Source organism: Chlorocebus sabaeus, chromosome 2 (genome assembly GCF_047675955.1).
Source record: "Chlorocebus sabaeus isolate Y175 chromosome 2, mChlSab1.0.hap1, whole genome shotgun sequence".
Classification (NCBI taxonomy): Eukaryota; Metazoa; Chordata; class Mammalia; order Primates; family Cercopithecidae; genus Chlorocebus; species Chlorocebus sabaeus.
Window position 1 is genome coordinate 72,598,245 of NC_132905.1, and position 22,598 is coordinate 72,620,842.

At 39.3% G+C, this 22,598-nt stretch overlaps 1 protein-coding gene and 1 long non-coding RNA gene across 9 annotated transcripts in view; one reads left to right on the top strand and one right to left on the bottom strand.

Annotated features, from left to right (window-relative positions):
• The window catches only part of GRIK1 (glutamate ionotropic receptor kainate type subunit 1), a 403,736-nt gene that overhangs the window by 240,469 nt on the left and 140,669 nt on the right, over positions 1–22,598 (top strand). For all 8 annotated transcript variants that reach the window (XM_007965616.3, XM_007965633.3, XM_007965600.3 and 5 more), the window contains exons 2-3: positions 7,110–7,277; positions 11,200–11,457. In XM_007965616.3, coding sequence (XP_007963807.1) covers positions 7,110–7,277; positions 11,200–11,457 — 426 coding nt within the window. The remainder of the gene's footprint in view (positions 1–7,109; positions 7,278–11,199; positions 11,458–22,598) is intronic.
• The window catches only part of LOC140709836 (uncharacterized), a 146,783-nt gene continuing 124,453 nt past the window's right edge, over positions 269–22,598 (bottom strand). Inside the window, exon 4 of the long non-coding RNA XR_012090594.1 lies at positions 269–661. This is a non-coding gene — a long non-coding RNA (uncharacterized lncRNA). The remainder of the gene's footprint in view (positions 662–22,598) is intronic.

The following is a 22,598-nucleotide window of genomic DNA, read 5'->3' on the forward strand; positions in this document are numbered from 1 at the left end:
TGTTAATGCCTGTCTTCCTGTTCGTGACCAATTCCCCTTCTAAAATAAAAGCTCCAAAAGTCAGATGTGTATCTCTTGCTCATTGGCACATCCCAGTGCCTCACACAGTATCTGGCTAGGCATTTTACAAATAAATGAAGAAATAAATGAACAAATCATTGGATGAGTGAGTTATTCATTAGAATCATGGACATTATATATATATATATATATATAAAACTATGAATTGAAGTAAAACAACAACAACTAAATATAGGTGAATTGTAATTCTATCACATTTCCAAAATGGTTATCATTGAATATATTTACCATTACAAGGTAAGTTGAGTCCTTGAGAGGAACAAAATAGAAAACCATTATTTTCCTGTGTGGTTTTCTTTTTTTCATCATTAAATGAGATTGATTCTCTGCCACAATGAAACATTGTCTGAAATTCCTTTTGGAAAGAAGAGGGTAAATTTAATACTTTCACTCACCTCTCAGCACAGGCCTCATCTAGAGACAGATGGAATCAGTAGGCAGCAGTGGAATTCCCTCCCTTTAAGGTTCTTACCCGTAACGATGGCTTCAGTTTTCACCATGTTACACTGAGTTGATTCGGATATCTCCCTGTTCCATGGAAACAGTCATTGAAAAGCAGGTTAGGAAGTATCCTTGGAACCTAAAAAAAAAACAAGTCAATCAGTGAGACCTAGAGCCAGGCATGCTTTTTTTCATATTAAGATTGCTGAATTCCACCCCTTTGACATTATGATTCTCTCCATATGGTGTGGGATTAAGGGAAAGTTTGGAAGTCATTGCTGTGGGTTTACCTTGGGTGTCCTCACAAATAGCACATCATTGATCTTAGCCTTCTCTAAGTGTTACCTTTTGCCTACAATGATTGTATTGTTGAACCAGCAGTTGTGATTGAGAGCAATTCTCCTGTAAGTCTAGATGGAATTATGTGGCAAACCCAAGAGCCTTTATGACAACCCTTCATTGCACCCGTCATCCCCACTTAAAGACCACCAGCTGGGTATACAGGATGCTGCCAACTGGGGCTTCCATCTGTGTTTATGTAGTCACGAAACACAACTGCCTGCGTCCTCACTGCACCTCACTGGTTCAAGAGTCTACCCAAAACAGACAGAAACGCTCCTGTGTTGACGGAACTCTGCTGTCTAAACCAAGATTTCAAGTGAATTCCTCTTGGCTTATCTTAAATTACTGTGCTGTAAAGTCGGAATCTTATTAGAAGAGAATATTACTTGAATATATGTGATTTCCTTTAAAATTATTTTCAATTTCAAAGCCCTTGGGGGGGGGTGGGGAAAGAAGATGCTGGCCAGGCACGGTAGCTCACGCCTGTAATCCCAACCACTTGGGAAGCCAAGGCAGGCAGATCACCTGAGGTCAGGAGTTCAAGACCAGCCTGATCAACATGCCGAAACCCTCTGTCTACTAAAAATACAAAAATTAGCCAGGCGTGGTGGTGCATGCCTGTAATCCCAGCTACTAGGGAGGCTGATGCAGGAGAATTGCTTGAACCCAGGAGCCAGAGGTTGCAGTGAGCCGAGGTGGCGCCATTGTACTCCAGCCTGGGTGACAGTGCGAGACTCTATCTCAAAAAAAAAGAAAAAAAAATGCTGATAAATGTACTAGTCTGTGCTAGGTTTGCTGTAAAAACAAAAACAAAAAACCAACCAAGCAAAAAAGACCATAGACTTGGTGGCTTAAACAACAGACACTTAATTTCTCTCAGTTCTAGAGGCTGGAAGTCCAAGATCAAGGTGTCAGCAGGTTTGGTTTCTCCGGAGGCCTCTATCCATGGCTTGCAGGTGGCCTCCTTCTGGCTCTGCCCTCACATGGCCTTTCCTCTGTGTGCACAATTCCCTGGTATATCTCTGTGTGTCCAGATTTTCTCTTCTTACAAGGGCCAGTCAGACTGGATTAAGGCCTACCCTAGCTGCCTCACTGTAACCTAGTCACTGTTTTAAAGACACTATTTCCAAATACAGTCACATTTTGAGGAACCAGGGGTGAGGTCTGCAACATATAAATTTGAGGGAGGATGCAGTTCAGTCCATAACAGTGACTTACAAAAATAGCAAGTCGCATCTGAGTTTCAAAGCTACTCCAGAATGTAGGCACAGGCCTTACTGTCTCATACCCTTTGTTTAGTGACCGTATGAGGCACCTTGTCTCAGGTGAGGGAACATACAGTATGAAGGACAGACCATTTTAGCATCAGCATTATTTGTACCAACATCTATCCTTCCCAGAAAAGTACAGTGGGAACAATCAGGACAAGGTCCTTATAAGTAAATCCTAAATATGAACATGTATTAATAAGAAAGCATTAATTTTTCAGAATTCTTATCTATTCTGGTGTTTACAAGCAGTATGATTTTACGCTTATCATTTTAAATGGCACAAATGTTCACATAAGAAAACAGTCTCATTACTCAAACAAAAAAGCCCAACTTCTTTCACTTTCTGACCCTTTGCTTGGACAATGGTGGGTGAGGTGGGGAAGAGGCTGGTGAGGTGGATATTAAGCATGCCCTCTGACCCTTGATCAAACTTCCTAACAATGATCAGACAGAGGATTATTGCCCAACAATTTGAAGTCTATAAAGACTGGCACATGATCTGTACCCACTCAAACTGATCTACAACATAGAAAAGACAAAAAATAGTTTAACAAAGGACAAAACATAGCTTAACAATACTTCTCATGCTTCAGTTACACACGAGCAATGAAAGAGAACGTGGATAACTCAGGCCTGCCGATTTTGAGGTTTCTCACCCTCCTGTGTTCCATCTGCCATGCTCTACTTTTCTCAAGAATGATAGCAGAATGAAAAAGCTTTTTCTTCATTCTGAGCTCTCAGAGTCCTGCTTTCTCCCTTCACCCACTGCCCTGGCTTGGGAAATTTCAAAAATATAAGGGGAGGCGGCAGCTTTGCCTCTCTTCCTTGAGCCTAAGCTAGATTTTTATTTCAATTTCCTAACCCTTCCATGGTCCACTGCATTGTTAGGAGTAGAAGTCAGCTCAGCTCAAATGAGAGAGAGGGAGAGGAAGAGGAACAGAGGGATGAACAAGGTAGGGATTTCTTGTCTCAAATCAATGGGCCTCCAAATGAATGAGGCCAGAGGTTCACAACATGAAGACCCCTAAAGCCTTCAGACATCTCATTCACAGCTCACACTCACAATTATTAGATAAAAGAAGTAAAAAGGGAGGAAGGGAGGGAGGCAGAGAGAGAGAAAGAGAGAAAGAGAAAGAAAGAAAGAAAGAAAGAAAGAAAGAAAGAAAGAAAGAAAGAAAGAAAGAAAGAAAGAAAGAAAGAAAGAAAGAAAGAAAAGGAAGGAGAGGAAAAAAGAAAGGGAGAGAGAGAACAAGGAGAGAAGGAAAGACAGAAGGAGGAAATTATGCAAGGGCTCCAACGTGTGTGCCCCTTTATTCTTCTTATTAAAGACTCTACATCCCGTTTTGTTGTATCTGAAGCTATGGGGAGGAGAAGGAGGGAGGAAGTGGCTAATATTAAACAGTCTGCCCACATATGAGGTAATGGTCTGACTCCTGTTAATGCCTTTCTCCTGTTTCTGTCAGATCTCACTTTTTTGGTACTTCACCAGCTTTCTATATACCTCATACCACAGTAGATCTCTGGCATTTATCAGCAACCCTCTCTTGGAGAAAAAGAGTGTGATGAGGTCTTGAGCTAATGACACCTGATGAAAAAATGAAAAAAAAATTTCTCTGAAAGTGACAAAACAGTTCACCTGCACACTACCCAAGCACATAATGAAAACACTTATAATTCCCTTAAACCCGGGTTCATTTGGCTTTATGTGATAGACAACTATATAGTAAAAGAATAGTTTTGAGGCAAGTAGTCAGTTCACCAGTTGGTGCCAACTCCTCTTTTTATTTCCATTATCCAGGTACAATAATAAAAAAACATATTTCTAGGGAATTTTTGAGTTTTCAGGGCACTTTGATTACATTTTCTAATTTGCTTTATAGAGCAATTCTCCAAGGGAAGCAAGACAACATTATTGGCCCACATGTATGAGACAAAGAACAACAGAAATAACTTGATGAAATGAAAACATTTACATTTTTTGGAGATTCAGACACCAGAGTCAGTCCCAGACAATACTGTGACTTTGAATAAGTAGGATATAATGCGTAATCTTCCTGTTCACTTTTTCATTTATAAAAATGGAAAAAATCCTCCTGTGTTGACTGTTATGAAGTATAATTAAACATATGTCAAAGAGCTATTTCGAAATAATTTTATTTCTGATACTTAAAAATCCTCCTCAAAGAGGAAGTAGGTAGATCAGGTTTCAAAGTTCAGACTTTCTGCTTCCTATTCAGGTATTTGTTTCCTCCAAGCAGCCTACCCTAGACAGATTAATGGTGCTCACATCCACGCCAGTGGTTGACTTTTCCCCTAAATAGTTGCAGCCTGAACATCCTAAAGATGCCTTTGCCTCCCCAAGGATGCTGATTCTGAGTAAGACACAGTCTCTCTCCACGTGGGCTCTCCCTGCGGGATTGAGGAGATAGACAAGTAAATAAGTCATTGCTAATCATCACCGTGGAAGCCCTATCACCAGGCAGCCCTCTGTATGGGTCAACTAGATGGTGGCAGTGAGACGGCCTTACGTCCACCTTCTGGTGACCAAGTGTCTTTTGCATCATCTTGTCACCTCACTGTTCAGCATCCACCAACAGTTCTGAGAGGAGCTGAAAATCAACTCCAAAGCCTCTCCCTACCGCTGTCTGACAAAAGTCAAACACAAATTCACTTGAACAGCAACATTTTTCTTTACATTCATTTCAAATAGCGGTCTTAAATGGCTCCTTAGCGAAAGCTTAACATTACCAAATAACTCTGTCATGTAATTTTCCTTTTTTTAATTTTTAGTTTTTGCGGGTCCATAGTAGTTGTATCGTCATACAGTTTTCAACTACGATTTCTCAGAAGACAGGGAAATTATTTATACCTGAATGCCTCATATTATCCGCCTACAAGAGCCAGAAATATTTCCGAAAGGAACCAAAATAATTTACTATAAACCATCTTAGCTTTCACCACCCAACACTGTAGTTAGTTATTTAATAAAGTCAGTTCAGCAGGAATATTACAGATGTGTATTTGTTTATTGCTTTTCTTTCAAAGTAGGATCAGGGTAATTTCTTTGAATTAGAATCTGTCTGTTGGAGTTCGCTTTCTAACAAAGAATGCACATAAATGATGCGCATGATGGGTGATTGTGATTTTCGTTTCAGATTTTTTTATATTCTTTTTTTTCCCCTTTGAATGGAGAGAGAACTTAGAGCACTTGTAAATCAATCTAGAGTAGACAAGTTGGGAAAAACCTACAACTGACTTTTGGTAAGGGATCACTCAACAGTGAGAATAGATTAAAAAAAAAAAAAATAGCACCTGGGCTAGGCACAGTGGCTCACACCCGTAATCCTAGCACTTTGGGAGGCCAGGGCGGGTGGATCATGAGGTCAGGAATTTGAGACCAGCCTGGCCAACATGGTGAAACCCCATCTCTACTAAAAATATAAAAATTAGCCAGGCGTGGTGGCGCGCACCTGTAATCCCAGCTACTCGGGAGGCTGAGGCAGGAGAATCACTTGAACCAGGGAGGTGGAGGTCGCAGTGAGCTGAGATCATGTCACTGCACTCCAGTCTGGGTGACAGACAGAGTGAGACTCTGTCTCAAAAATAAAAAAATAAATAATATAATATATGTATCAGCCTGCTAGTTAGAAGTACTCAGCATTTCATGAGCATCAGTTAACATGTGTTTTCAAAAGAAATGAGGAATGTTGGTCAATCAAGGAGTAACTTAAATGAAGATGGGTTAAGAAAGTTTCCACCGTAGATCCTGTGTCTATTAATAATTCTAGGGCATCTCTCAAAAAGCATTTAAGAACTGTACAGTCAACAGCACTTACATTGTCTCTATCAAATGTCAATGTCTCAAGCAAAATCAGAGCTACATTCTCTGATGAGACTTTAAGCACTAATATTTGTTACTGTTGCTTGCAGTGAGGTCCTCATGTTTAAGACACCAGAGCCTACCTGGCACATGTGCACTTGCTCAGTGAAGGGACATATTTCTCTAGTTGCCAGATGGCAGGTTTGCTTTGGACTAGTTTCTAAAAAGAAAAGAAAAAAAAAAGAAAGAAAGAAAAGAAAGAAAAAATACAGTTTTTTTGAATATTCTCATGCACTTTGGAAAGTACTGGGATATGATCTCAGAATTCTGAGCCATGAAGCACAAAATAGGACATTTTTATCCTGAAAAATGTAACAATATGTATGTGTCATTTTGATCCCATCAACTCTGCATGATCCCCTTAGAGTCTGGAATGTAGGCTTCTGAAGAGAAAGATCTTCATTCTAAAGAAGAATGATCCTACAAGGATACAACTCAAATTATGTTTAGGTCAAGCATGATGCAATTCTTGTCCACATCACAGAAAATCGCTCTCTGCCATACTATCAGTTACACTTCTATGCCACTAAATATTTGGAATATATTTGCCATCTGAGAGATGGTATACAGTCCAACACTGGATTTAAAATCTTAAGCATACATATGCAGTTAGTCCTATTTATCTGCATGTGGCATATGCTGATAAACTTCACTTTTAGCCCTGGATTTGGGATCTGCTCTGACTGTTCCTTTATTTATCATTTGGGGTCTTTTATTCATATATTTGCATTCTTTTTACTGGCCGGGCGTGGTGGCTCATGCTTGTAGTCCCAGAACTTTGGTAGGTCGAGGAGGGTGGATCACTTGAGGTCAGGAGTTCGAGACCAGCCTTGCCAACATGGTAAAATCCCGTCTTTGCTAATAATACAATAATTAGCCGGGCATGGTAGTGCACACATGCAATCCTAGCTACTCGGGAGGCTGAGGCAGGAGAATCGCTTGAACCTAGAGGCGGAGGTTGCAGTGAGCCGAGATCACACCATTGCACTCCAGCCTGGGTGACAAAGCAAGACTCCGTCTCAAAAAAAAAAAAAAAAAATTACATGTGAACCATGTGACTAATGCTTCTCATGCATCTCTTTTTGCTTCTGCAGGAGGGATTTTTGAAACAGTGGAAAATGAGCCTGTTAATGTTGAAGAATTAGCTTTCAAGTTTGCAGTCACCAGCATTAACAGAAACCGAACCCTGATGCCTAACACCACATTAACCTATGACATCCAGAGAATTAACCTTTTTGATAGTTTTGAAGCCTCACGGAGAGGTAACTATTTTCCCACTTTTAAAAGCTTCTTTGGGTGATGTGTCTGCTCTCCAAGTCACCTTCTTTTTGCTACCTGCCCTCTTTTAAAGCAGACATCTTTGTGCAAATGGGTTGCGGGAAATCTGGGTCTTCGATGTCACTGATCAATGCAATCTGAACTAACCTAATGGACACTGCCGAGCACTGTTTTCTGGGCCTTTCTGATGAGCTTACCCTTCAGTGCCCTCCACTCTATGATTAACTAGTTCAGCTGTGAATGGAAAATGTCAAGCTTGATCTGTTTTTCTTTCCTGAAGCTGAGATACCACCATGAAATCGTGCGGTGCAGTCAAATAAAACATTGCGGAAGGTCACATCCACTGAGCATGTGGAAATGCCCAGGACACACATAACTGACACCCTGAATTTTAACAGGTTGTAAACTACTGAGTTTACCTAGCATCCTCTCAACTTTTTTTTACTCTTTTCCACAAAATCATAGAAATATGAAGATTAACCCTGTGAGAGCAATGTCTGTATCTGATCCACTTTTTCTTCTGAACTGAAGCCAAGTGCCTAGCCTAAAAAATAATCTGATTCATATGTCAGCTGCGAGGTTTCTCTCACAGAAAGATTCATTCGGAATAGCGGGGTTTGTTTAGACATCTTCTGGACAATTCTAGGACAAGTCTTTGAAGTAAGACCACATTCTATGTAGTTGAGGGTTGGCTTCTGACAGGGACACTATCAAGTCACTAAATAAATGTGCTTATGTGAAAACAAAGGCTACTCATCACCCCAGATTAGGAGAGGTTCTTTGCCTCGGAGGGGAATCCTTGCTTGCTAAATACACACAAATACATGAAATACAATGAACACCATGTTTATGCTGATTTCCAGGTAACTAAATGCTGGTTGTTTCCATATAGAATTAATCTAGTTAGATCACAGGTTGTGTCCACCTGACACAGCCTTCTGCAAGAATCCCAGTGTTCTTTGCAAACAAAATATAAAACTTATTTTCTTAGGAGCACAGATAAAAAATTAACAACATAGCAGGACGCGGTGGCTCATGCCTGTAATCCCAGCACTTTGGGATTTATTTTTGGGAGGCCGAGGCGGGTGGTTAACGAGGTCAGGAGATCGAGACCATCCTGGCTAACATGGTGAAACCCCGTCTCTACTAAATACACACACACACACACACACAAAATAGCCGGGCGTGGTGGCAGCTGCCTGTGGTCCCAGCTACTTGGGAGGCTGAGGCAGGAGAATAGCGTGAACCCGGGAGGTGGAGCTTGCAGTGAGCTGAGATTGCGCCACTGCACCCGAGTCTGGGTGACACAGTGAGACTCTGTCTCAAAAACAAAACAAAACAAAACAAAAATTAACAACATAATCTTTTTATATCTATGGCATGACTTAAGTATAAAAATATTTTCTTTTTCAAGATGGGTAGACTTTGAGATACCCTATAGGTCAAAATTGTCTATGGACAAATAATGAAACTGTATATTTATACAGAATTTTAAAGTTTCCAAGCTATCCTCACATAAATTATCTCTATAATGTAGAGACAGATCTACCACTTTTCTTTCTTTCGTCTCTCTCTCTCTCTTACACACACACACCTATGCAAACAGACACAAACACTCATACACATTGTTGAGCAAATACTGTAGAAAGCCAACCACATTTAGCAATGAAGCTCGAAGCCACATAAAAATTGAAAGCTTTCCTGTGATCTGAAGTACCTGGCATACTTGTCAATTAAACACCCCCAGAGCTTCTTTAAACTGGTAATTTGCTGGCAAACAGAACTCAAAAGGATTGATTTTCTGTCAAGTAATATTAGTATCCCAGAGCTAAATATTAACAGGAATCTCAATCCATTGCTTATGCTGGATAGAACAACAGTTCACACACTCCCATACTCTCATTTTATCTGGCTAAATAATGAAAACATACCCAGAAAATAAGCTTCTGAAGACAATGACAATTTACACTTCCAGCACATAATGCATAAAACTGTACATCTTCATTGTTCATGCAGTAATTCACCACCAAAGAGCAGAGTACCAGAAAGTTTTCCTTGTAAACATATGCTGTTCCATAGATCCCTGCAATATAGCTGTCAAAGCTGTATCAGTGATTCTGTCTGAATTATGTCAGGTAGCTACAGAGCCATATCATTTTTCTATTTTTATTTGCAGAATGATATTATTAAATACAATTGATGCATTAATTTAGCTAATTTGATATTTAATTATCTGATGACAGTTCTAAATTTGTAGAGTTAAAATACAAATTTGAAAGTGTGTTTAAGCTTTTATTTAATTCCTACCAACACAAGATTAATAGGCACTATACATGGTTGTAGAGGGCAAACTGCCCCAACCTTTCTGGAAGAGCATTTGGTTAATATGTTTCAAATGACTTCAAACTATCTATACCCCTTCATTATAACTGGTGACTTAACTTCTGGAAATCTACTCTTAGAAAGTAGCATAAGATGCAGAGAAAAATATAAGAGCTAAGGTAAGTGTTATAACATTATTTAGAATAGCCAAAACTTAGGAGCAGCTTAAATGTTTTGGGGGATGTTTGTTTGCTTTTTGAAACAGAGTCTCACTCTGTCACCCCAGTTGGAGTTCAGTGGTGCCCTCTCAGTCCACTACAACTTCTGCCTCCCGGGTTCAAGCAATTCTTGTGCCTCAGCCACCCAAGTACTTGGGACTATAGGTGCACACCACCAGACCCGGCTAATTTTTGTATTTTTAGTAGAGATGGGGTTTCACCATGATGGCCAGGCAAGTCTCGAATTCCTGACCTCAAGTGATCTGCCTGCCTCAGCCTCCCAAAGTGCTGAGATTACAGGCATGAGCCAAATGTTTTATATTGTAGGAATGCTTAAATAAATGATGACACACCTATTCAATGGTCTATTCTACAGACACTAAAAATATACTTTAGGAGAATTTGTAATGACTTGAAAGAAAAGACACGCTATGGTGTTGAACAAAGAAAGCAATGCATCAGACTGTATTTATATAATGATTCTAATTTTCTCAAATATTAATAGATATTTTTCCAAAATGATAGGATTAATCACAGGGCCTTTTTATCCCTACATTTTAAATATTCTAAATTCTCTCAGTGAGTGCTTATATTCTTATAATGAGAAAAATACATTTACGTTATAAGTAAATTTTTCAACAGATACTGACTTGATTTATTTAGGCTACCTGTCCGCCGACACTGGGGTAGAAAGAGGCCTGACGTTGAGCTGAAGCTCCCGTCCAGTGGCCATGACTGTGTCCATTGTCTATGAAATGAGTGGGTTGGACAAAATGTCTTCTAAGATCCCTTTAGGCTATGCTATCTCATTATTTGAAAATTAGTTAGACATCAGCACTGCTTATGAACATTCTTTAGCAGTATTTCATTAAGCTGGAACTTCTTTCTGAGTTTTGGAAAGGTAGGAGCTAAAGCACTTTGGGGTAACCAGAGGTTCTGTCTTCTGAATTTTGTAACCACATTAATGTTTTCAATGCTGCCCTGCTGCATGACAGAACTTAATTCATACAGCATTCATTTGGCAAAGGGCTTGTTGGTAACTAGAAGTGCTTTCAGGTAACACCATACGAAGCAAGGGATTTAGACTCCATCTGATTAAAGGTAATAAAGTGAGACCAGCACGGAGTTGGTCTTGTGGTATATTGTTAATCAGTTCTAAGTTTACATCTATCATCATATTAGTAGCTCAACAAAGTTGGAAGTTGGACCAAGTATATTTCCTCAATATAGGGATTGTAAAAGATTTTTCAATCGTTGCATTAAAAAGAGGAATCATGAATGAAAAAATTAAACTCATAGAACTCTCTTTTTCTCTCCCCCTTTCCCTGCCTTCCCTCCCCATCCTCTCCTCATCCTTGGGCATCAGCATGTGACCAGCTGGCTCTTGGTGTAGCTGCTCTCTTCGGCCCTTCCCATAGCTCCTCCGTCAGTGCTGTGCAGTCTATTTGCAATGCTCTCGAAGTTCCACACATACAGACCCGCTGGAAACACCCCTCGGTGGACAACAAAGATTTGTTTTACATCAACCTTTACCCAGATTATGCAGCTATCAGCAGGGCGATTCTGGATCTGGTCCTCTATTACAACTGGAAAACAGTGACCGTGGTGTATGAAGACAGCACAGGTATGGGACTCACCCAAGACCTCACCTGACCGTGTCTGCTCTGAACAAAGAGAACGAAAGTATCAACTAGTCATTAAACTCATCAGGTGGAGCACACAAAAATGCTCTTTTATATAAAGCTAACTGAATATTCTAAAGTAATTTAACAATGCATATGTATATAATTCACATTTATTTTTGTTTGTTGATCCTTTCTAATGACCCTTTTATCATCAAATACAGAGGAACATTTTTTAAAAAAGAAATATCACCTTATTGGGATGTGTTATAATCCAATCACAATATTAAATACGTATTTTCATTTTCCCAGCTCTAATAAGACTATGACCACAATTGAAAATGACCATGAAATGTGATTCCAACTTGATAAGTAGCTATGTAAATGTTTAGAAAAGTTTCTAAGTAAGTTAACAAAGAGGAATTCATTTAGAGGTTGTAGCAATAGAGTGGATTATTTCATGGGAAAGGGACTATGAATCCACAGTGATGAGGGCTGAGTAAAGCTTGCATTCTCCACGTGCCTGTTTAGGGTGCAGGATGGAAATATGGCTGCTTGGAGTCCAGTCCTCATCAGCCACTTTCTCTGACCCAACCCCATTTGAACTTTACTTTACTGGCACCTCCCCTTTGCTTTCTGCTTATTGTTCAGGCCCCTTTTTATTTAAAGTCGGGCAGTGACCCTCTATTGTCCACATAATAAAGCTGAATTCCTTCTAATTCAAAACTCTTCATCATCCAGCCATTTTCATTTTCATTAACCCAGGCACTAGCTTCCCTCATTGCCTATACTCTCACATGAGTTATGATGGAAAGTTTATCTTTTCTTCAATATCCCCACATTCTCCTGACTCCTGTTTTCTGAGGCTGGCCCCTCACTTTGTACGATCCTTTGCACGACCTTCATGGTGATGAACTCCCCCATTCTCCACGACCGCACGCACATTTCCCTCTTCCTTAAAGCTCCCTGAGACTACCGGAGGGTTCACTAGCACTTTGGAAGCAAAAACACTGAATCCCAAGTTATATTTCAAATATCTGTTTACATGTCTGTAAGACTGGAAATTTCTAAGCATCTGAATTTTATCTTATTTTTATGTTTATAACCTGCTACCTGTTGTAAGCCTGACATAGAGGAAAGAGTTTAGTAATTCCACATGGATAGAATAATACCATTGATTGTCTGATTTTTTTTTTTTCTCCAAGAGTTGAAATGAGTTGCTTTCTTTGATCTACACATTTGGTAATAAGGCTACAAAAATTACAAGTGAAAATTAGTAAAGTGAAACACTGTCAAACTTTGCAATACGATTTCACTTTTCACTGCCCCTTTCACCAAGCACTAGCACTTACTATTCCTCAAAGGATGAATACGTGCCTCCTCTTTGGTGTCAAACTCTGGTTCCATTTTATACTGTCAGATAAAAGTGACGAGTGTGGTTGGAAATATGCACTTATGTATTTTCTTGTGCCTCATCTCATTTAGAAAGAAGTGAAGATTCTAAGTGACTGGGTATATATTTTATAAATATTGTATTTGAAACAGTCCTATCAAGAAGAATAAGCTACAAGCAGCCATAGTTTTAGAACTTTACCTGCTTGCTCTGAAGGAAGAAATCATTATCTAATCAAATCTACACGGATATTTTAAAGGGTTTTGAAAAAGAATATCACGTTGTAAACACAAGTGTGGTTAGATCTTGCATGTTGCCTACTTTTGCTAAACAGGAAATTTCATGAGCTCATAAAATCAAGCTACATCTCATTACGTTGTGATCTCTGTAGTATAATCATCTCTCACCATTTCTACAGCAAAGTTGGAACATCTAAAATGAAAACATATCAATGAATAATATTGAAACTCCTGGATTTAACTTAAGAAAGAGGTCAACTAAAGATGTGGGCATTGTAGATTTCAAATTGTATTTAGACAAAATATAATTAGTAAGTAAATGACAGAAAACTTGATATTCTAACCACTCTCTGACATCAGGTGAGCCACACATATGTGACATCCATTTTGCAAAGCAAACACCAAGCTATCATTTCCATCATCTTCCACAAGAAACTGAAATGTCCTTTTCATCTTTGTCAAGTTCACCCGTGCTCAGTGACACAATAAATACTTGTTGAAATCGACAATCCAAAATGATTTGATATGTCACCCCTTAAGTGAGAGATGATTCATGTTAAAATGATTTTTGCCCACAAAGACATTAAAAATGTAGATGAATAATCAATTGAGCCATTAAATTGGAACCCAGAGAATGAACAGGTCAACTGAGATCAATAAAAGCAGAAGCCTTGTGACTCTGAGTGGATTTTATACTGCTTGACTCAGGGTTCTTGCCTGTAGTGATTATCACACCATCAAAAGGAGGAAACTTAGTAAACCTGAAAGAAAAGAAAGGACTTAGGTGTGCTTAGCACCCGCCCCTACACCAGAATTAAGTACCCATTAAAGAGCACTTTACTGGGATTTGTTTAGGAGTTTGTTAAATAGCCTGAAGCCAACACAGATGTCGAGGGACCAAATGGCCCATTACTCCCATTGAAGTAAATGGGAGCAGTGTGCACGTCTCTAAGGACAAAATTCAATTCGCTAAATACTAGCAAGCAGAATTCTGTCCTCTAGAAGTTAAAATGTCGAAAGACTCTGGAGAACTCTTAGGAGGAGTAAAGTTTTGTCTTGCCTCATCTCTCTTCCCTCTCTTTTCTGGATGTCCTTCCCGTTAGTCACCCACTTGTCGCTGATTCCCACACCCAGAGGCGACCCCAGGCAATGAGAAATTGCTGCCCATTTGAACTCCTCTCATGATTCATTAGACCCTGGTGGAAACCTGGTTATCACTTGACACACAGCAAAAAGAGCTGAGAAGCTGAGCCTCAACTGCAGTGTGCAGCATATTCAGCAGTTTCTGCCTTCTCAAAGCCAATCTCAGGGAAATGCATCCACAGCCATTCCTGGAGAGTTGGGATCAGCAAACTTTTTCTGTGAAGAGCCAAGTGCTGAGGCTTTATGGCCATGGGGGTCTTGGTCAAAACTACTCCACTCTGACAAAGTAGCAAGCAAGCACACGAATAATATGTAAATGAATAGTCCCAGCGTGTTCCGATAAACCATAAAGGTTGTAAAAATATATGCTGGGCTAGGTTTGGCCTTTTGGCTCTAATTTGTCCCTACTATAGCCTTAAAAGATAAGACAATTGAGCTAAAAACTAAGATTGTAATTTTGGACACATGTGAAGTGGGTTCAGCTCACGTCCACAACTTCTTCACTTTGGTGTCTGGGTTTTCATGCTCTTCTTTCCTCCTCACTGGCCCTCCTGGCTTCCTCATCAATACGTGTCAGTGCCATGTCTTGTTATCTCTGTGGGATTTGCCAGGTGATAGTCTGGTTCATTGGATAAACAAATTTTCAAAGAGGTGTTGGGGGAACAGATACCTTTCCTCACCCATCATAATGATCACAACTGACATTCCTGTAACAAAAGACAGGTTAACAAGAGAAAATCATAGCAAATTTGTTTAATCAAAGTTTTACCTGACTCAGGAGGCTTCAGAAATGAAGACCAAAGACCTAGGGAAAACTGTCTATTTCTATGCTTAGATTCAATGACGAATGAACAACATGTGGAAATGTGATTGGACAATGAGGGGAAAAGCCCAACAAGGCCTGTGTGTTTGGATTCTTCTTAGCCTCTCTGTGCAGTATTCCTTCCTCCTGAGTATGGGGCAGGACCCCTGTGAAATGAGAGTCTTCAAGGGAAAAGAGAATCTTTCTAGATTTTATATCTTGCTTTGGGGGAGAGGAGTTCTAGTTTCTATGCTTCACTTGGGGAAGGGAAATTCTACTTTCTATGACTCACTTCAGGGTTTTAAAAGGGGTATGATGCTGGGGGTTAGGAGAAAGTCAGAAAGACCTTGTTTCTGAGAGCTTTCCAGTCTTTTTCAGTTCAAAGTAGTCAGCATGCCAAGGTGCTATATTTTGGGGTGTCATGTTCTGAGCCCCAACAGTGTTAATGGCTAGTAATGACTTAAAATGCTGTTTCTTACTTTAAACTAATTATAGCACATTTTAAGTTTGGCTCTCTGAAAAGACAACAAAAGCATTGAATATTGCATGCCACAGAAAGTGGGATTTCAAAGTGTTTTCTTATGCTTGGTTAGGTGATTACGTACACAGTCAGCATAGAGAGCTGAATCCAAATAAGCAAGTGCTAATTCAAATTTCAGTGGCAAAACATTAAAAAACAAAACAAAACAAAACAAAACCACCTATTCTGCTTAGCTTTTATTTTGTGAAAGATTAAGAAAAACCTACTTTATAGTTTTGCCTGTCTCTCTTCTCTACTTTAACTTGTCCCTAACTAAACTGGCCCAAAGTTTATATTCATTTGGTTCAGGTGATATTTTCTGAAATACTGGGGAAAAGAGTCAAGACAACACATACCTGCATACTCTGTACTATGGCTGCCCTTTCCTGAGATCTAAATGGCTTCTGCAATATATTGTTTGAAAGTTTTATTTTTACATAGTTTAAAAAGAAGATTGCTTTCTTTAGAAAATGTTAAAATGAACAAAAGTGTAAGGACATAAACAAAAATATCCAGAAAAACTATCACAGATAATGTCTTAGTGTATATTCTTTTAGCTATTAGATAGGCAGGCAGGCAGACAGACAAGGAGATAAACACGTAGGCAGATAGATAAATAGATACATACATAATAGATAATAGGTCATGATAGGTAGATGATAGACAGATATTAATAGACAGATGATAGGTAGATGATAGACAGTAGGTAGATAAATGATGAATGATTGGTAGAGGATAGATGATAGAAAATAGATCATGATAGGTAGATACTAGGTTCGTGCAAAAGTAATTGCGTTTTTGCAGCTGGGCGCTGTGGCTCACGCCTGTAATTCCAGCACTTTGGGAGGCCGAGGCGGGCAGATCACGAGATCAGGAGATCGAGACCATCCTGGCTAACACGGTGAAATCCCGTCTCTACTAAAAATATGAAAAAAAAATTAGCCGGGCGTGGTGGTGGGTGCCTGTAGTCCCAGTTACTTGGGAGGCTGAGGCAGGAGAATGGCGTGAACCCAGGAAGCGGAGCTTGCAGTGAGCCGAGATCGTACCACTGCACTCCAGCCTGGATGAAAGAGCAAGACTCCGTCTCAAAAAAAAAAAGCAGTAATTTCATTTTTGCTATTAAAAGTAGTGGCAAAAACTGCAATGACTTTTGCACCAACCTAACAGCTGATAGGTAAATGATAGATTAGATACATATAAATAAGCAGATGATAGATTAGATAGATAGATGATAGGTAGATGATCATTAGATAGAGAGTTGATAGAGTGAATATAGTTGACAGATAGCTAAATAAATGAATGATAAATGGTCGATAGATGACAGATAGATAGATAGATAGATAGATAGATAGATAGATAGATAATAGATAAATAGATAGAGATGGTAGATCCCTTGTTTCATAGACATTTACTGCCAGGCATTATCCTAAATACTGGGGATAAACCACACACAAAAATATCTGACTTCATGGAATCCACAGTCTGTTTCTCTATTGAACAAAATATATAGTAAATACTTAGAATGATAGGTAGTAGAAAATGTTATGAAGAAAAACAAAGCAGCAAATGGTATTTGGGAGACTGACAGTAGAGATGGGATTTACAATTTTATGTAAGAATACCAGGGAAGTGCTCTAGAAAATACCATTTGAGTAAAAATTTAAAGAAGATAAAAAACAAATCATGTAGATACCTGGGGGAGAGCATTTCAGACATCAGGCAGAGGGAACAGCCAGTGCAAAGGCCCTGCCAAAATAACTCTTTCCTGGTAGCACTGTGCTGAACCCTACCATTAAGTCTTTCATACCATGGAGGATTTGCATATGTAAATAGCTAAAAGGACAATATTTAATAATATCAACTTTTGTTTTAGATTAAAGGGTACATATGAAGGTTTGTGGCATGGGTATATTGCATGATGTTGAGGTTTGGAGTACAAATGATCCTGTCACCCATGCAGAGAGTGAGCACAGGTAGTTACCAATAGGTACTTTTTCAGCCCTTGCCTGCCTCCTCTAACAGTCCCTAGTGTCTATTGTTCCCATCTTTGTGTCCATGTGTACCCAATGTTTAGCTTTCACTTATAAGTAAGATCATGGGTATTTGGTTTTCTGTTCCTGTGTTAATTCACTTACAATAATGGCCTCCAGCTGCATCCATGCTGCTGCAAAGGACATGAGCTTATTCTTTTTTATGGCTGCATAGTATTCCACGGTGTATATGTACCACATTTTCTTTATCCAATCCACCACTGATGGGCATCTAGGTTGATTCCATGACTTTGCTATTGTGAATAGTGCTGTAATGAACATCTGAGTTTGTGGGTTTTTTGGAAGAATGATTTTCTTTTGGATATATACCCAGTAATGGGATTCCTGGGCCAAATGGCAGTTCTGTTTTAGGTTCTTTGAGAAATCTCCAAAATGCTTCCCACAGTGGCTGAACAAATTTAAATTCCCACCAACAGTATATAAGTGTTCCCTTTTCACCACAGCCTCACCAACATCTGTTGTCTTTTGACTTTTTAATAATAGCTGTTGTGACTGCTTGTGGTTTTTATTTGCATTTCTCTGATGATCTGTTATGATGAGCACTTTTTCATATGTTCTTTAGCCACTTGTGTGTCTTCTTTTGAACAGTGTCTGTTCACGTCTTTTGCCCACTTTTTAATGGGGTTATTTTTTTGTTTGTTGATTTAAGTTCTTTATAGATTCTGAATATGAGACTTTTGTTGGATGCATAGTTTGCACACATTTTCTCCCATTCTGTGGGTTGTCTGTTTACTCTGTTGATAATTTCTCTTGCTGTGCAGAAGCTCTTTAGTTTAATTGGGTCTCCCTTGTCAGTGTTTGTTTTTGTTGCAATTTCTCTTGAGAACTTAGCTATGATGTATTTGCCAAAAACAATGTACAGAATGGTATTCCTTAGGTTTTCTTTTAGAATTTTTTTTTTTTTTTTTTTTTTTTTTTTTTTTGAGAGAGAGTCTTGCTCTGTCTCCCAGGCTGGAGTGCAGTGGTGTGATCTCCGCTCACTGCAAGCTCTGCCTCCCGGGTTCACACCATTCTCCTGCCTCAGCCTCCCAAGTAGTTGGAATTACAGGCACCTGCCACCATGCCTGGCTAATTTAATTTTTTTGTATTTTTAGTAGAGACAGGGTTTCATCATCTTAGCCAGGATGGTCTTGATCTCCTGATCTCATGATCTGCCTGCCTCAGCCTCCCAAAGTGCTGGAATTACAGGCATGAACCACCACGTCCAGCCTAGAATTTTTATAGTTTGAGGTCTTACATTTAAATCTTTAATTCTTCTTAAGTTAATTTTCGTATATGGTGAAAGATAGGGTTCCTGTTTTATTCTTCTACATATGGCTAGCAAGTTATCCCAGCATTATTTATTGAGTAGGGAGAATAATAATATCTTGAATTCTTGTTATAGACACCATTAAGCTAAATATTTAGACAAAAATTATGTAAGCAAAAGAAAAAACAGGGTGCTTCAAATAGGAACTTTCCTTTTCTAAAATTTACCTGTGGATAGGCCCACCTCCCAAAATTCACGACGACGCCATCCCTTACTTCCTTATAAATATGTGAACATTGAGAATACTCATGTACAGAGTATGTGAGTAAGTCTAAAATAACTAAAATGTTTGGGCTGCAAAGGAAAAACACAAGGACATAGAAGTTAATGGCTACTGAAGACTGATATCTATCTAAAGGGTCATGAAATAGAAGTTTTAGCTAGTCCTCTGGGCTTTCATGGACAAAGTGGGTGGAGGATTGAGGGAAGCAACTGTAGCATCACTGAAAGAATTAGCTTTTAATCACCAGATCTCTCAGGGTATGAAATGCATTTCTCTCCAAAATATTTAACACCCTGATCTGGAAGAGTTCAAGTCCAGGCTTGGGACACCCTGTCACAGGCAGGTCCTGATAAGGATTCCTGCAGTACCCAAGAGGTTACCCTGGAAGGCACCTAAAGTTGTTCCCAACTTTGGATAAATTGTTTTTCTAAAACTGAAATTGCCACTGCACTGTCCCATCATGATGCCACCCTGGTAAATCATACGTTTCTTCACCTTCACTAATGCTGTCAGTCATTCCACAAATATTTATTGGACACACCAATAAATATTGGTACCAGGCATTGTTCTAAGCACGTGGAATACATTAGTGAATAAAACAGACAGAACCCACCGACTTCAAGGAACTTAGATTCTATGGGAGTAATAAACCATTTTCTCTTTCTATATAAAATGATTATAATTGTTACACGGTGGTAAGTGCTGTGCAAGAAATAAAAAGTAGAGCAGATTGAAGGGAATCTGGAAGCCAGAAACGCGGTTTGCAGAATTAAAGGTCATGTCACATTGCACAGATGAGGCTTGAGCAAAGGCTGCAAGGAGCTTAGGAAGTGAACCACGTACTGTGAGAAAGAAGGCGGTTCTCGGCAGAGAGAACAGCTAATGTCTCAGGTAAGAGTGTGCCTGATACATCAGAGCAACAGCAAGGAGGCCAGGGTGGATGGCTCAGAGTAAGAGGGGAAGGGAGATAGAAGAGATGGTCAGACAGGAGGGCCTTGTAGGTCATGGAGGGCTCTGTAAACCACTGGAGGAGCTTGTGCTCTGCCCGGAATGGGAAGCCAAGGAAGAATTTTAAGCAGAGGGTGGATAAGATCAGAGTAACATTCGACAGTAGTCTCTACTCATCCTAAGGGGATACATTCCAAGACCTCCAGGGGATGCCTGAAACCACAGATAGTACTGAACCCTATATATGCTACGTTTATTTTTTTATTTTATTTTATTTTTGAGACAGAGTCTTGCACTGTCATCCAGGCTGGAATGCAGTGGCGCGATCTCAGCTCACTGCAACCTCCACCACCTGGGTTCAAGCAATTCTTCTGCCTCAGCCTCCCCAGTAGCTGGGATTACAGGCACTCGCTACCACGCCCAGCTAATTTTTGTATTTTTAGTAGAGACTGGGTTTCACCATGTTGGCCAAGCTGGTCTTGAACTTCTGACCTCTTGATCCGCCTGCCTTGGCCTCCCAAAGTGCTAGGATTACAGGCGTTAGCCACCTTGCCCAGCCTGCTATGTTTATTTCTAAGCATACATACCTAAGCACTTGTTCTATGTTTGTATATATAGTACTTGTATGAATGATACCTATAATAAAGTTGAATTTATAAGCTAGGCACAGTAAGAGACTAACAACAACAGTGATGAAATGATTCACGTCCCGTGTGGACAGAGTAGGATGGTACAAGCCTTCATCATGCTATTCAGAAGGGCATGCAATTGAAAACTTATGAATTGTTCATTTCTGGAATTTTCCATTTAATATTTTTAGACCACCATTGACTGTGGGTCGCTAAAATCATGGAAGGCAAAACCTCAGATAAGGATGGCCTGATCCTGAAGAGTAGTAGGAGTAAAAGAATCACTGTACACTCTACAGAGCCAAAGGTAGAAACATAGCAACCTGCCAGATGGCTCCTATGGACACTCAGGGAAGAGATGGAGGCAATACAGTAGAGGAGTAAGATACACTCAGGTTGTGGAAACATTTTTAATGTACAGCCGGCATAATATCTGAGAGGATATTTGAATGTGTTCCCCACTTGAAAGTTTTTATTACATATGACCATGTCCTCTTTTCATTTTCTTCATTTATGTGGTGACATTGGGCTGTATTTGAATGATTGCTCAAACATTGTAGGATCTTTGAGGAAACTGCACAAAAATCATCATGGATATTCTCAACTGCACGCATTTTATCTTTTCACTACCATTTTAAGATGTCTTTTTGAGTATCCAGTACAACCTTTGGGTCTGTATGACACTTATTTTGATTTAAGGAACTCAATGACCTAAGAAACTTGGGACATCTCAGGTTGCCTCAAGAGATTAACCTGTTTAACAGGGAAGATAGCAAGCGTATTCCCTCCTATGGCAAACTCCTCTGAAATATCAAAGTTTGGCCCAGCGTTTCAATTAAATCAAATGTCAAGAAAAACACTTTGTATTCCTTAGACACAAGACAAATGCCATATGTTAAGTTTATTTTAAAATGGAGGATAAAAACAGGAAGACCATGTTCCAGTCTGAGAAAATATTAATGCCATGGTGTTGGTGAGGCAGCTTATGGTTTAATTCATACCTGTAGATTAAAGAATCAAAAATGAACTCAAAATAATAATAATATCCTGAGGGAGTAGAGATTAAGAAAGAAGGAAGACAGAAATAAAAGATTGATCTTTTTGTCCTGAGCCGAAGGATGGAGTTGTCATTATTTGAAATAAAGGTTATAGGTGGAACTGGTTTGAGGAAATAAGAATGATATCAGAAATTGAGTCATTAACCTGTTAAGTTTGAGTTTCAGATATCTATCAGACATCTGAATGAAGGTAAGAACAGGCAGTTAATACATGAGTTTAGAGTCTAGAAAACAGGTCTGGGCTGGAGACACAAATTTGAGTGTCCTCAGCCTATAGATAGGACTGGATGGATACATCAAGGAAATGAGCACCAGATGCCTCTAGCCCTGAATTTATAACACATCAACCTTGATAAGTTTATCTTTGTTTACTTAAGTCATTTTTCTCAACACATCACAGCCATGAGATTTCTAAAATACAGCCTGCAGTGAAGAGTTGTTAGTCATCACGTCAAATATAGTCTCCAAGCTTTACTGTAAGGATTAATTTGAAATGAGATTAGCATCCCTAACAGTGACAGAGATTGAAAAAAACAATCAACCCTGGGAGAAAACATACACGAAATGAAAATCACGAAAATAACAATAACTAAATTCTTGACTGCTGACTATGTGCACTGTCCTAAATAGATTATTAACTCAGTTAATGTGCTCAACCAGCCTGTAAGTGAGTGAAGTATCTGCTCTTATGGCTGTATTTAAGTACTGACTTAGTTTTTAAAAACTCTGTGTCTCATAGTTCCTTCCATTTTCCCATAGAAAACAGAAATAAATATACTCTTCCAGAACCAAGAATCTTCAGAGAAACCTAAAGTTTGAACTCAAAGA